This window comes from Solea senegalensis, linkage group LG1 (genome assembly GCF_019176455.1).
Source record: "Solea senegalensis isolate Sse05_10M linkage group LG1, IFAPA_SoseM_1, whole genome shotgun sequence".
NCBI classification, from domain to species: domain Eukaryota; kingdom Metazoa; phylum Chordata; class Actinopteri; order Pleuronectiformes; family Soleidae; genus Solea; species Solea senegalensis.
Window position 1 is genome coordinate 20,433,872 of NC_058021.1, and position 14,560 is coordinate 20,448,431.

General features: G+C 42.0%; 1 protein-coding gene across 4 annotated transcripts in view; it reads right to left on the reverse strand.

Annotated features, from left to right (window-relative positions):
* The window catches only part of scaper (S-phase cyclin A-associated protein in the ER), a 52,373-nt gene extending 38,130 nt beyond the window's left edge, over window positions 1–14,243 (reverse strand). Inside the window, exons 1-9 of one of the 4 annotated variants that reach the window (XM_044026314.1) lie at window positions 13,948–14,243; window positions 9,151–9,268; window positions 7,506–7,582; window positions 6,073–6,270; window positions 3,389–3,489; window positions 2,618–2,734; window positions 1,635–1,762; window positions 1,268–1,554; window positions 464–793 (exon numbers count right to left, since the gene is read on the reverse strand). In XM_044026314.1, the coding sequence (XP_043882249.1) occupies window positions 464–793; window positions 1,268–1,554; window positions 1,635–1,762; window positions 2,618–2,734; window positions 3,389–3,489; window positions 6,073–6,270; window positions 7,506–7,582; window positions 9,151–9,268; window positions 13,948–14,109 (1,518 nt within the window). In that variant the 5' untranslated portion in view covers window positions 14,110–14,243. Of the gene's footprint in view, window positions 1–463; window positions 794–1,267; window positions 1,555–1,634; window positions 1,763–2,617; window positions 2,735–3,388; window positions 3,490–6,072; window positions 6,271–7,505; window positions 7,583–9,150; window positions 9,269–11,548; window positions 11,763–13,947 lie in introns of those variants that run through there. The other 3 variants (XM_044026323.1, XM_044026332.1, XM_044026341.1) reach the window with 3 other exon arrangements.
* Between the last annotated feature and the right edge of the window lie 317 nt (window positions 14,244–14,560).

Here is a 14,560-nt window from a genome sequence, read left to right on the forward strand (position 1 = left end):
AGGATTTTACTCGCCACCTTTCAAAATCTGACAGTACATTTTAGGTATCTTTAATTAAAATGTTTGAAGATCTGTTTTTATTCACAACACAATGCTTAGAAGTAAGAAGTGTGCTAAACATTTGACCGTGGGTTAAAATGGAAATTCAGTCAGGTTTGTGGCTAGAATAACTACAACAAATTATGAGTATTATTATTGTTTTGGGGTTTTTTTTTTTTTAAATGGGGGGGGCAACAACCTGGGAGCACTTGCTTGACTATAAACGGCATCTACACACACAGCTATTCTTCACAGTGAATGGTGCTATAACAACACCGCACAGAGCTATGCAGTCTTGCCTGCACATTTTGGTCTAGCGGTTTCATAAGATTGAATTTGTTTAGGCGGTGAAGGACCCTTGGGAATCCCAACCCCCTCCACCCCACCCTCCCCTCCCCCTGCTCCTCCATCTCTCAGCACTCACAGTAGAAAGCTCTGTGGGGTCCAGCACTCTCTCCAGTTTCACCGCTGCAATGGGAGTCTCAGCCTGTCCTGGAGCAGATGTGGCCGTGCCCTGTGACGCGCCCCCCTCTGCTCCGTTGTCCCCCAAGACCAACGGTGCAACAGGCGCATCCATCTGGGGAGGATCTGGGGATGAGCAGCAGGCCAGAGGAGGGACTGGGACTGATAGGGACTGAGAAGGGACCGGGGCTGAGTGTGGGGTGGGCTCTGGTGCTTGGGACGGGCTATGAGCAGCTTTGGGGGGAGACGCGTCTTCACACTGCCCTGTGTCTTGTACACTCTCTGCTGGGGGCTGCACCGACAGTCACACACACATAAACACACGCAAACTCAATTAAAGACATGCATATTTCACGCAATTCAAGAGAGCAATAAAAACAAAAAAAAATCAGAGCAGTTAACACACAGCTGAGAACACAACTCATGCAAGGAAGCTGGTAGAGACATGCCCTGTACATCAAATTATAATCAAAATGAGTTTCAATATTAGCTGAGGGCTACAACACACCAAGTGTGTCTTGATGCATTGACAGAGTATTTATTTCATGAGAGGGAAAATGGGATTTCTGCCTCTAAAATGTCAGTGTACAATCAATCGCCTTAAAGCTGATATGTCTGTCTGGACAGTGTCTATGAATACCATGGAGCCCAAAACAAAAACAAATGTGGCTGACAATATAGTCTACTGTTACTGTGCTGCTTGTGAATAATTGATGCCCAGGGACTGCTCAGAGCGGAAGACGTCACATGGACTGAACCTCAGTACCTCCATCATATGCTTTTTCTCTGGACTTCCAACGATCTCCGGGGGTTCAGGATCCACAGGGACTTGCTGCTCAGTGGCCGTCTGGGTCGAGTTCTTGTCCTGGGGACACTGAGGCTGGAGCTGTTGTTCTCCCCGTGGGAGCAGATGTGGTTGTTTATCCTTGGTGCTGTTCTGCTTGGGGGGGACATGAGATAGCACTGGACTGACCTTGGCAATCATGGTCGCAGAACGAGGCTTTGCAGTGCGTCCTCGCTGGACGGTCTCCCAGCCCTCGGCATCTTTTGTGCCTGAGGATAGTCCCACAGTCAGTCAAGAACAGTACGATACGTTAGCACAGTCTGGAGTAAATGAGCGCAGAAATTCCTACCGCGTTTTTCTGCTGGACATGTTGTCGTTTGACTGGATGTAGGAATGGACTGAGTGGACTTCACTCGGTCTGCCCAGCTGGGACCTGTGTGGGAGAGCCGGGCTGCAGCCAGTGTAGGTGGTGGACCACTGAATAGGAGAAACATGCACACATCATGCACAAGAACACGCAAGTGTAACATAGAGTAGTATAAAGTGTCAACAGGTATGTCTAACAGCTTTTTTTATTAGCGTCACAATGTATCGGCTACTTTTTCATCAATCAGTCAATATGAGTGGTGAGACTGATATGAACTTAAATACGAAAGGAAACATTTGGTTCAAAATTCCATCCCACAAAACAAAATTATTGCTTCAGTCTCTAGCTACTGAAAAAAAACTAACCCAGACTGATTATATACCAGTAATACAGAAGTTTCCATATCCGCATCACAGTGCAACTTAGAAATGATTATCACCCCTGTTTAATAGATCCCTCTCTGAGCAGCTTCTACAGTGCTCTACCAGTTAAAGGAAAAACAGCAGCCTCAAGATGGTGTCATCCAAACAGCACTCTCCATTCAAAAATAGCCAGGAACTTGTGGAACAGGCTTCTGTCATAATCAATATCCATTTCCTGCAGCATCCAATTACAGAGCAGTATTGAACCTATGCTTCAGCAGCCTTTGACTGACACTTCCATCTACACCTATAACTGATTCTATGGCCAAAGAGAGTGTGAGACTCAACAAATTGCATTAAACAAATGCTGCTACCATTAGCAATCAATAACTGTATTGCGAGATATCATAGTTTGCACTTTAAAGCCCTTTAAAAACACAGAGCAGCATTACAGTTATGGATTGGTTAGTAACAGGATGCCTTATGATACAATGTTAAATCGGATGCCAAGTTTTAGTGTTTAAAATCTAATTAAATGCCTAATTGTGACAGAAACCAAATCAACCTGGCTTAAAAATAACGATTGAGTGACACCGAGCTTACCTAAAATTGAGACTATGGCGAGCACTTGGTGAGGGAACCATTCTGTCTGCTGAGGAGCTTGGTATCACGTGACGACCCGGAGACATCTTACGTAGCTCCCAGGCTAAAGAGGTGGGCCTGAAGAAAGTGAGAATATTTCTTTGTATTAATTGTCCAACATAAATTACAATTATTATACATACATAATACAATTATAATAATTTGTTATGTGAGAGCTATTTTCTAAATTCATGCTGTATTGCAAATGTGATATAGAAAAGGCAATAGTGACCAGTGACTGATGAATTTAAAATAACTCATTTTGATTCGCTACAAGACTGATATAAAAGCTTGAAGCAACACAGTATTTTGACCTACACCGTTTTTAGTTAGCTTTATATAGAAAAGTCAATTAACACAATTAAAAATACAACAAAAAAGAATTTTGGATTCAGGAATTTTGCTTTCTGGCATTTGTGTGTTGAGTCCAAAAAACTTTGAGGTCCAAAGCTAGTGAGTCAGATGAGCTGCACCCACACATATGCTTTAAATAAACTACTTAAGAAACAAGACGGGGAATTTCATTCCTTAAAACAGTTACAGTGGTCACTGTGTTAAATAAGAAGCCAATAAATTCCTGTGTTTCAGTTTGAATTGAAGCCCAGGTTATTGATCCATTCTGTTTGTGACTCAAAAACAGGATGAGAATCCAGCACTTCTACTTTGACCTCAGGGAGCAATACAACATGGAGAGGGAATGAAAGTGAGACAAAGAGAGAAACGGAGGGTTACCTGTTCTGGGCATCCGTTTTCTCCAACTTCTCCTGAAGCTGGATCCAGTCTATGAGGGCTTTGAAATCCCGTACGTAGTTGTTCAGCATCATCAGAACCTCCTAAACACAACAGTTACAATAGCAGACTGATTACATCACATAACATTGTACAGACAGGTTTGAAAAAGAGAAAATACCTGCACGTGACACAAGGTGTTAAGACATTCAACCGACGAACGCAACAGCCTTTCATAAAGGAGAAAAATGCATTCTAGGAACATTTTGCTTATCCTCTGTGGTTCTTGTGGGGGCCAGAGCCAATATCAGCAGACAAGAGGCATGGTATACTCTGTCCACCATGTGATAGACTGGCAAAATGTCCAGTGAAAACTATACACATTCACATTCCCACCTGCAGCCAATTCAGCCACACAGAACTGGGAGACTCCACACAGAAAGACCTCCACTGGACGACAGCCATGTTGAAACCATGGTATAATGCAAGGTTTTTAGTATCTCTTGTTTTATTTGCTGTGTAGGGTGTGTCCGTGAGGTAAAAATATGCCTCGGCATCCGACGATCAAAACACAAGTATGCGATACATTCAAAAAAAAAATTACCATTTAAAGTGCTTCTTGAGAAAAAAAATCTGTCATACACATGGGATTAAAAATGAAGGGTGGTCAAGTGTGTTGTTGAAAACATATGTTCTCAGAGAAGGCAAATTTCAAATATCAAATGTCTGCGAGTGGCACACAGTGGTGGTTTCGCAGAGTTGGCGGGCTGTGTGGCACTTTTTTTTTCCCCAGAGCTCGAATGAAACGGACACAGCTGATTGATGGGGAGCGTGAAGGGAGTGGTAATTGAGAGTAAAGCTTCACAGTGCTTTTAGTTAATAGACAAGTCAGGCCAGTGAAAGATGTGTCCAGCAGCAGGTCTCCTGATTAGAGCTGGTTAACAGGCAAAGACCACTGCTGTGGCCCAGTGTTCATTTGGTAATGAAGGCTGAGATGAAGAGACATTTGCTGCCCCTCTGACGGACAAACCAACAGTGAGTGAAGGCACCATAAAGTGGCTTTCAGCATGTTAACTGGCACACTTACCTTAAATACAACCCCCACATAACATTTCATGAGGACTGACAAAATGTTTAACCTTCTGGAGGCATTGCCATAAAGTAGGATGGGCAGTAAAAAACCTGTGGTCCTGACACAGCAACAAGAATGAATGGGTACAGCCTAGATCACCATAACTAACACTGGGTTAATAATTAACAGTTTATCATTTTCTGTTTTTACTTAAACCATGTAAAAACCAGAATGCACTATTTATATTAACGTTAAAGCTAATACACAAAATTCGACAAAAACAACAACTCTGAAGTGATTCCAAGCAAACATGAACAAAGGCAACTTTTGTGTCTAATGATTCAGGTGTTGGTAGGAAGCAGTGATTCTCAATCCTGGCCCTCGCATGTTTTCGGCATTTCCCTGCTTCCACACACCTGATTCAACTCCTTAACAAGCAATGCAGAAGCCTGATAATGACCCATTCATTTGAATCAGAAAACAGGGCAGCGGGTCCCGAGGACCAGGATTGAGAAACACTGGTATAAAGAAACAATTTACAACAACAACAACAACAATAATAATAATAATATAATAATATAATAATATAATAATAATAATTATTATTATAACAATAATAATAATAATAATAATAACAATAATAATGATGATAATAATAATAATAATAATGATAAGTGCAAATGAATCTCACACAGGATTGCAGTAACATAGCCTTACAAAAGAACACTATGTTTATGTATTTTTGTTTTTCGATGTTCACTGCTCAGATTGCCCACAGCTACACTGGGGTATTGTGGCTGAGGGCTATCAGAGCACTCTGCTTCCCCTCAAGATGACTCCATCTATCAGTGTCCATTAAGCCCCATTTGGGTGGGTTGGAGGGGAGGGATTATGAACAGCAACCAGCTTCTTGGCCATTAGACAGCATTAGGGGGTAGAGACAAACAGTGGTTTGAGGAAAAAAAACACCTCGCAGCAAGATGTCTGACACACAGGCCAACTGACAAAATGCTGATCAGACCACAGGGAGCTGCGCTGTGGCACTGACAGCAAGTCAACCACACCGCAGGGAACTGGGCCACGGTACTGACCGCAGGCCGTCACCAGAACCATGCTCGGCATAATGCAGCATGGCAGACGAATCAATAAAACACAGGGCTGGCAGTATCATGCCAGTGTACCTTGGAACAACCATGCAGTGCGGGTCCAAAGCTAAACCGAGTCAAAGCACGCAATTCCACAAAAGAAGATAGTCATCGGGTCAAGTACGAGACTGCATACATGTGCATGTTGTAGACTAAAACAAGCCTTAAAGGCCGAGTACAATTTCAGCAAAACGCCTCACAACAAACAAACATAATATACAATCCGTTTAGTCCGTCATCGATATTCAGTCAGGCCTGTGATAATTCTCTTGCCAGCATTTCACAGAGCCCCTCTGACATGAAGCAGAAACGTAGAGGCATGTGAGCTGTGTGTGAGAAAATTCATTCAGATCTCAATGTCCCCCTCTAGTGTTCACAACTCGGCCCTTCATTTAAATCTCTCAAATAAACCCTCTTGAGTGAGGTCAGACCTTGAACCCACTGATGCAGAGACTTGAATGTGCACTCACCTTGCATTCTACAACGCTCTGATCAGATTCACAGGTGACGTAAATCTGGTCAACAGCTCGACGCAAGTTGTCGAAAAGGAAGGCCCAGTAGTGTGCTCGCAGATCCACCTTACGGGGCTGTTTGGCCTTAGTGGGGCTCTTCTCTGGCCCCTTGTCCAGCAAGGCACCAGCTGTGCTTTTACTTTCCACACCCACATTCTGTTCAGAAGAGAGCATGGAGTAAACAAGAGCATAACAATGACAGAGTTATTAGGGAGTCATGTTAATATTTGACCGTTTACATCTGCCACAGAAAGTTTCTCTACTCGCTGGAGAACGGCGATGCAACAAATACGCGTCTTAGATTACCAACCACACATTCAGGATAATTCAACCGCTCAATATTGATGTCACACATTCAACAAGTAACAAGATGTGTACAGAGGGTGCATGTTGACACACCGATATGGGCGTTTTTGTCGTACATTATCAATGCAATGAAAATTTGTCTTGGTTTATAAAATTAATTTAAACAATATGAAATTGAAAATGCAGATGGAAATTACAACATTACAACAACAAACATTTATCAACCCCCTTGGCAAAAACTCATGATAAAACATGACATTGCACCACATCACATTGCCTACATAGCCACATAGCTTGCTATAGACTCACCTAATAAAATCTAATAATAAAAATCAAATCTCAAATCTATTATATCTTGAGAATATACTATTAGACAGCCTTTTGTGCCTGGAAATTGAAGTGGATGTGGCTACATCTCAGCACCAACGTCCATATACAAAGTCAGCAATTTAACATCATACCACATGGGTTTGTTGATTCACTGCTGCCTCCATTGGCAAGTTTAAAAGTGTTATTGTGTGACTCAGATAAAATCAGACAAAGAATTTCAAACACAAAAGTTGCACAAATGAGGCCACAGTAGACCAGCAGCTCCAGTGTCTCTGCGAGCTAAAAATGCTGATTTTCTGCATGTACTTTGGTGCATGACAGTGAGCAACTTTACAAAACGTCAGCTTATGTCAGTACTTCATACTAGGGCTGTTACAATTAATTGATTAATAACTACATTAATTAAATTGGTTCAGGTTACTTTGCTTCATATAACAAAAAAATAAATACGACAAAACAAGTCTTCGGTGTTTTTCATTTTGATTTCTGGGAAACACTGATCGACATTTTTTAACATTATTTCTGACATTTTATGGACCAAACAACAAATTGATTTAACGAGAAATTGAGATGAATTATGAAAACTATCAATTAAAATAATTTTTTCAGCAAATTTTGCAATGCTCAAGAGCAAAAGTAAACAGAGTTATGGTATGGAAATGTATTGGATAGATAAGACACAGGACAGAACCGTTGCAGCTACTGAGCAAGCTTGGTGCATAGTGCCCTCTAGTGACAAAAGATGATTCCCCAACCTGTTTCTTATTCTTTTGCTGACCAGAGTTGCTTCTCTGAACTCTGGAACTGCCACTAGAGTTGTTTTTTGACTTTGCTATGGTAGAAGAGAGAAAAAAAGACATATACAGGGAAAGATTAAAACCACAAGATAGATCACAATCAAGATAACAATCAACAGACTCCAGACAAGCACAAGTTTTAGGGTTTATCATTGACTGACTTCCTTGTTAAGAAATGTAGAGCAACAGAGGTGGACAAGACAAAAAATATTCAGTTGAAAATTGCAGTATGGCAGTTGTAAGACTTCTTGCTTCAATGGTTTGGACTCAGAAGTAGAAAAGAAACTAAATTAATATAACTGGACTGACCCACAAAGAGAGGGACTGTGTAGAAGGCCCGGGGTGGGGGTTCTGAACAGGTTGGCTCTGTTGAAAGTAGGCATCACACGATTTTAAAAGTTTACATTGCGATTATCCTGACCAAAATAATTGTGATTTAGACATTTTCAAGTCACCCACGTGAAATATTGATGTATTTCTTCATTCACGATTAACAAGATAACAGACATTCGCCACGGTTAACTTATTGTAAGTGCTTTTAATCAACATAAGCAATAATATTGTCTCATCACTACTCGAATGCCTAAATCTTGTGAGATAGCATGGGAAATTACAACATCAACCAGGTCAGTTAAACATTACCATCTTGCCACAGATCTCTCAAATTACAGGGTGTAAGAAATTACACCACAAGAATCATCAAAACAATATGAAGAGTATAACATAATATCTATCCATCCATTTTCTACCGCTTTATCCTCCACAGGAGGGTCACACCCTGGATAGTTCGCCAGTCCGTCGCAGGGCCACATATAGAGACAAACAACCATTTACTCTCACATTCACACCTATGGTCAATTTAGAGTGACCAAAATTTACCTAATCCCCATATTGCATGTTTTTGGACTGTTGGAGGAAGGCAGGGAACCCGGAGAAAACCCACGCATACACAGGGAGAACATGCAAACTCCATGCCGAAAGACCCATAACATAATATGTTTAACAAAAATCCCTTAGCACAATCATCCCTGGTCTCAGATCATTGTGTTCCAGCTGATATTGTATTACATATGACAGCACCGTCTCTCAGAGAGAAAGAGAGATCAAACTGTGGCCAGTGTAATGCAAGATAAATGACTAGGCATGCTCGACTGACCCCATAGACAACACACCTGAACTGAACAGAACAGAGCAGAACATGAACAGGGACACCTGCCAGGACAATAAAGACCTGCAGAACATATACCACTCCCCATTCCTCATGTACTCTTGTGATGTTTATATGAATCTAAAGCATTAATCATGATTAAGGGTCCACATTATTATCATTATTATTATTATCGTGTACTATTTGTACATGATAATGCTGTAGCCCAGTTTATTCATCTGGCCATAGCAGCCAACTCTAAATCATAATCTGTATTAATAGGTCTGCATTGGTAGGAGTTGTTTTATATTGTTAATATGGACTTGAAAAGATGGAATTATAAACATGTGATGAAAATGTGGCTGATTGTGATTAACTATTAAACTTAAGTGTGACTGCACTATTAACAATGTGACAATCATCATATTAGCATGGACAGAATATGCAACCACAAACCTTCCTCCTCTTTGTTCTCTAGAGGTACACTCCAAGCAATGAGGTTTCGAGCAGCACGGCCCTCTTCGGCAACTATCTTCCGCACTTTGTCATGGCTGTTGGAGCGCTGAAAAGATGCCTGCAGGAGAGATGGAAACAGATATTGGATGATACAGTAGATGAGGCGACTTTTGTACACGATGTGCTGCCAAAAGCAAAGCTAGCATCACAGAGGAATGTGATTTATTAGAAGACAAACATTCATTAAGTGCCACAACCTCTGTGGAATAGTGGACATGAAGTTGTGACAGTCACACACTGGAATACATTATGGGGCTAAAACAACAGCTGCACACAGACAGATAAGAAGCTACTCAAAAAAACTTTTTTGTGGTCAGCTTTCATTATTGACAACAAACCCTAAAATAAAATGTATTTCCGGTTAGGCACATAGTTCAATTGTGATTAATTAGTAAATAAATAGATAAAATCAGTGAGTGACACCATTGCTCGGGGTGATGCAAGTCCTATGTTCTGGGTAATGGAATTATATTTTGAGTCAGTCCCACCCACACTGCAGTATTTCACCAATAAATATTAACAAGTGCAGCAAACCGACCGCTAAAAATAGTCCCTTCATTAACACCTTTCAATGTTTGATTAAAAAAATAGGAAATTGCCAGACATTTTTTTAAACAAAGCTACTGTACATTAAACAAAAGTATTTTTTGTTTTGGCTAAATCCATTTTAACACTCAAAAAAGGGCTGTGAGAAGGTCTCAATAACTCAAATCATTTAAACTCAGTTACAGTAAAAGTGCTGCTAGTTATTTAATTAACCTACTCTATTACAATATACCTGGTTACAGTAAATAGTTTCCAAAGACAGAGTACTAACATGCTGTTTCTTTGTCCAACCTTTCATATGAGGATGTAAACCCGGGTCGATGCCATAACACAGCAAACACAAAGTATACAGTATGTACAGTAAGAGATGACAAGAAACAGCTACAGGGAGAAGCGCTAAATCAGCAAGCATCATGGTTGACCTACACAATAACTACGCATGAATGGACTTGACTTTAACCTCGGGTGAAGCAGATACTGTAAACCAAAAGCTGCAGAAGTCCTGCATCGCAGCATCTACTAATGTGAAGGCATCAACATGTCTCTGCCTTCCCATCCCAGAGTACAAAAAAAGCAACATCAACTCAATTTTACGACGCAATAACAAAGGAAAAAATACACAAAGCAGCTTTGCTATCATTTGTGTTTTTAAATGTTACATCACTGAATATTCTGACTTTTGGGAATTTGGTTACACAACAACACAAAAGCTACCAAAAAGTTTATCAACGTGGATTCACTGTATTCTCTCTTCCAGCAAAGTAGTCTGCACCTCTCCTGTACACTTCATAAAATATTTAATCTGATGGTGATGAAAACGCACACCAAACTTTGATCATAAAACTGCAAAATGCAGTCTCAGATAAAACAAACAAACAAACAAACAAACAAACAAACAAAACCACTGTGACCTGAATGCAACATCAAAGACTGAGAGCTAGTTCTTCTGTTGAAAGCAAATGAGTCATGGGGAACAAACCATTCTCTTTGCCGGTCTGTCTCTCTCAGGCAACATTATCCAGCTATAGCTAAATCATTTCTACACGACACTTGCTTTTGAACATATGACGGTTCTTTTTAAGTAGCCATACATGGAGACAATAGATATTATATGACAACCTCTTCAAACTGCGATTCAAGGCTAACATAATAATAAGAACATGGCTAATTAGATATTACACATGTAGAAACAGCATGCGTGGACTGGTCTGATGCTATTTAATGTCCCTCAGGGAGATATCCAGCTGACCTACTTTTGGCAGCAAAAATTCTTTACATGTTGCCTGGCCTGTGCTTCATTCTGGAAAGCACAAAAACAATGCAAAAAAAAAGATAAAGAACATCAAACAACACCGGTCTGTGCACCATCACTAATCTGTGGACGGTAGATATTTATGCTGGGTTTCTTGTAATCCAAACGCTTGACGGTCCTCGTATGACAGGTGGGTGTTATGAGGTGGCTATCTGTGTGCACTGGCCTGAAGGCAAAAAAGACTCACTGCAACATTTGCATTGGTTCACTCAATCTGCTGCAAAACAAGCCATTAACTAGACTGCTGTACTGTAAAAAGGGGGACGATAAGCTGTGAAGCATAACTTGTGCTGTATTCTCCGGACTGGCAATCATTCCCCATGCAACAGAGACAGGGCTTGTTTTCTAGACTGTGCTGAGTAAGGGGCAAGTGTAAGGTTTCCCCTTGGCAAGCTCTACAAACAGATGCAGGCACAGTAAGACAGTGAGTGAGAACTAGTTATGAGTTATGAGAAAATCAAGAGATTAGTGAATACATACAGAAATGAAGTAGAGCCTGTGAGTAGATTCCTCTTCCTCATCCACTCCTGACATACTTTTGCAACCAACTTCAGGCAACCTGTTCCCCGACACCAGCGCTGCCTCTTGTACAAGGTGACATCGTCATCTGACAGCGAGCCCAAAATAGACTCCCACTGTGTAGTCCACACTGCTATGGCAACTTGCCCAGCTGTGTCAACTCCTCTAACAGTAGCAAGTGAGTGAGAGACAAGTGGTCAGTAGCCCGGGAACATTGACTATTCCGTCTGTAATCCAGCCTGAGCCTGCAGTCCTCTGCTGAGTTAGCAGCCACTTCTTAGGCCCACCTCACTGCCTGCTGCTGTCCATCTGCCTTCCTCTCTTTTCTGCTCTACACTGCTCTCAGCGTCTTACATTTGCAGCCGCTCTCCTCTGCTCCCAGCACTCTGCATCCAAGCCCTCACTCTCACTCTGCTCTCACTCTCCTGCTGCCACAACAATGCACAGCATAGTCATGTGCACACAGCAAGGCTGCTACTCTGCCCCCCCATCCAGTGTTGCCAGTGAGGAGTATAGCTGCATGCTCAGAACCAGGGAGTGCCAACACACCCCTGCATTTGCCATACTGACTGAAGCTCTGGATGTGATTGGACTCTGCATTTGAAAATTCATACAACGCTGGGAAACAAAACCCATGGTTTAAGTGGCTACCGATCTGGATACCTTGTGCAGCATCCTTGCTGATCTGCAGTGGGGGCTCATCTTTACTGTGTTGCAGGCTGAACACTTCAGGAGACCATCATGACACCTCCTCTGTCACCACCACAGACCGTATGTAAAAAAACTGGTCATAGTGTTTTTAATTTGCTGGATGAGGTTAACCAAGAGTAAGATAATTAATAGCCACCAACTCTGCTGGTTGCGCTTCACTTCATTAATAGCGTCAGTAAACTATTAGCTGAGGAGTTAAAGGTTTTCATCACTATTATCAGCTCTTATTCAATAGTACATGATGACAATTTTGTAAAGCATGTTCTCATTTAGCGGGAAATAGACAATAAGGCATGAAACATGAGGGGACATGAGTGTGACTGACCGCTGGTATCAGCGGGTGCCTGACTGTGAGTAACACCTGTGAATTTCCAGTCACAAAACCTCAACAAGGTACTGGCCAAATTGTAAATCTCGATGCTTCAAAAAAGGAGTTCAGATTCTTATTGGTGAAGTCACTACCGGTTGCTACTTGGTTACCAATTTTCTCAATCTCCACACAGTAGTGGTTAACACTCTTGCCAGAAGACTCAAGTTTGCAACCCGGTCCAAACTAGGGCCTTTCTGCCTTTCTGAGTATGAAAGTAGATGGCTGTTTCTCTTCGTGGTGACCTGTTCAGGGTGTACCCCGCCTTTTGCCCTGTGTTAGCTGGGACCAGCGACCCCCGCAACCCTCATGTGGAGGATAAAGCGTGCGTGCGTGAGTGAGTGTTCAGCCCCTCAACACAAACCTCCTGAACATTCAAATCAAGCTTTTGAATGTTACCAGAATCAGGATGTTGTCTCAGGCTGGTCTGAGTCTTTCTGATCTACTGGGATTTTGACAAACAACAATTTCAAAACAGCAAATCTATAATTACAGCAGGATTTCTCTTAGAGAAGTCGCAAGAGGTCAAAAGAGGACAGACTGACTGGTTTGAAACGACAGGAACGCAGACGAGCATCTCTCAATGGAAAACATGCAGAACCTTAAAGATGGACTACAGCAGCATTAGACCACACTGGTTGACACTCCTGTCACTTCATTTCTTCTCTATCTGATAAAGAGGTCAGTGAGTGTATGAATTCAGTTCTGTATTTATACATGACCCCTGCTTTTTGTGATCCTGTGTCTGCTCTGTGATTCTTCACCCTGTCGTTGTACCCCCAATGATTTTCCATGTCTGTGTGTACTTTATAGGTGATGTGCTATTTGTGTATGTGTGGGTACTATTTATCCATCTATGAGAGAACAGACACCTCATAATCTGCTGCAGACGTCTCTTCACTCTGATGTTAGACTACATGCAGTTGTCAGATTGTTGCTTTATTTGTATGGTTTATTTGACAGGAAGATTGCAAATACCCATAGTACCACTCCAACCAGCTAGATACGTGCTGTATAAACTCATGGTTTGCATACAGCGACTATAGCTATTGCTAGTTTCCAACTCTGTCCCTTTCTATGATAAGATAATACATTCTCACACAGATGCCAGTGGAGGGAGAAAAGTGTCAGGACCTGAGGAAGAGGATCACACCAACAGAAGGTTACGGTCCTGTTCACTGCAGTAACTGTTCGCTGGGAGAGCCCATTCTCTATTATCCAGTCACTTAGCTCAAGGTAGCTGTGTGCATCATCATTTTAGTCTTTTGATTTCCTTTCTTACCTTCAAAGTTGTGACACTCTTGCTTTTGCCTCCTCCATGCGAAGAGCTGGAGTTGTTGCACCCGGACCTCTCCCTCCCGTCCCCACCTTGGCTAACCCTCGGGCCGAGGCGGTTCTGCCCAGCACCCCGCCGTCGACCATCATGGCGGCTATCTTTGGACATCGAGTCGCGGTATGTTCACTGCTCAGTCGGTGACAAATAAACGTGTACAAACAAAGGAAAAAATGTTGTCACTGTCGGGAAGGAAAAAACATGCCAGGATGTGAGAGGGCAACCGAAGCAGGAAGTGTTTTAGGTTTATATTTTTGACTGTCGTTGAAATTGTCCAATGAATTTGCCGTAGCATGGACACAACGTCGAGACGGACCAATCAGATTTGAGAGAATTTAGGCCAATGGGTGGGACACGTTTCCTCGGGGCGGGGCTTCGTGTAGTCACCGTAGCAACCATGATGACCGGGCGGGACGTTTGCTTGATTTATTCAGAGAACGTAAAGTCGACTATGAACATGCCAAGCAGTGAGACAGCACTCAAAATAAAAGCTTTTGGAATTGTAGACGTACGTTATCGCCACATTTGTCTCATTTTAATTTTATGGAGCCATTAGTTTGTC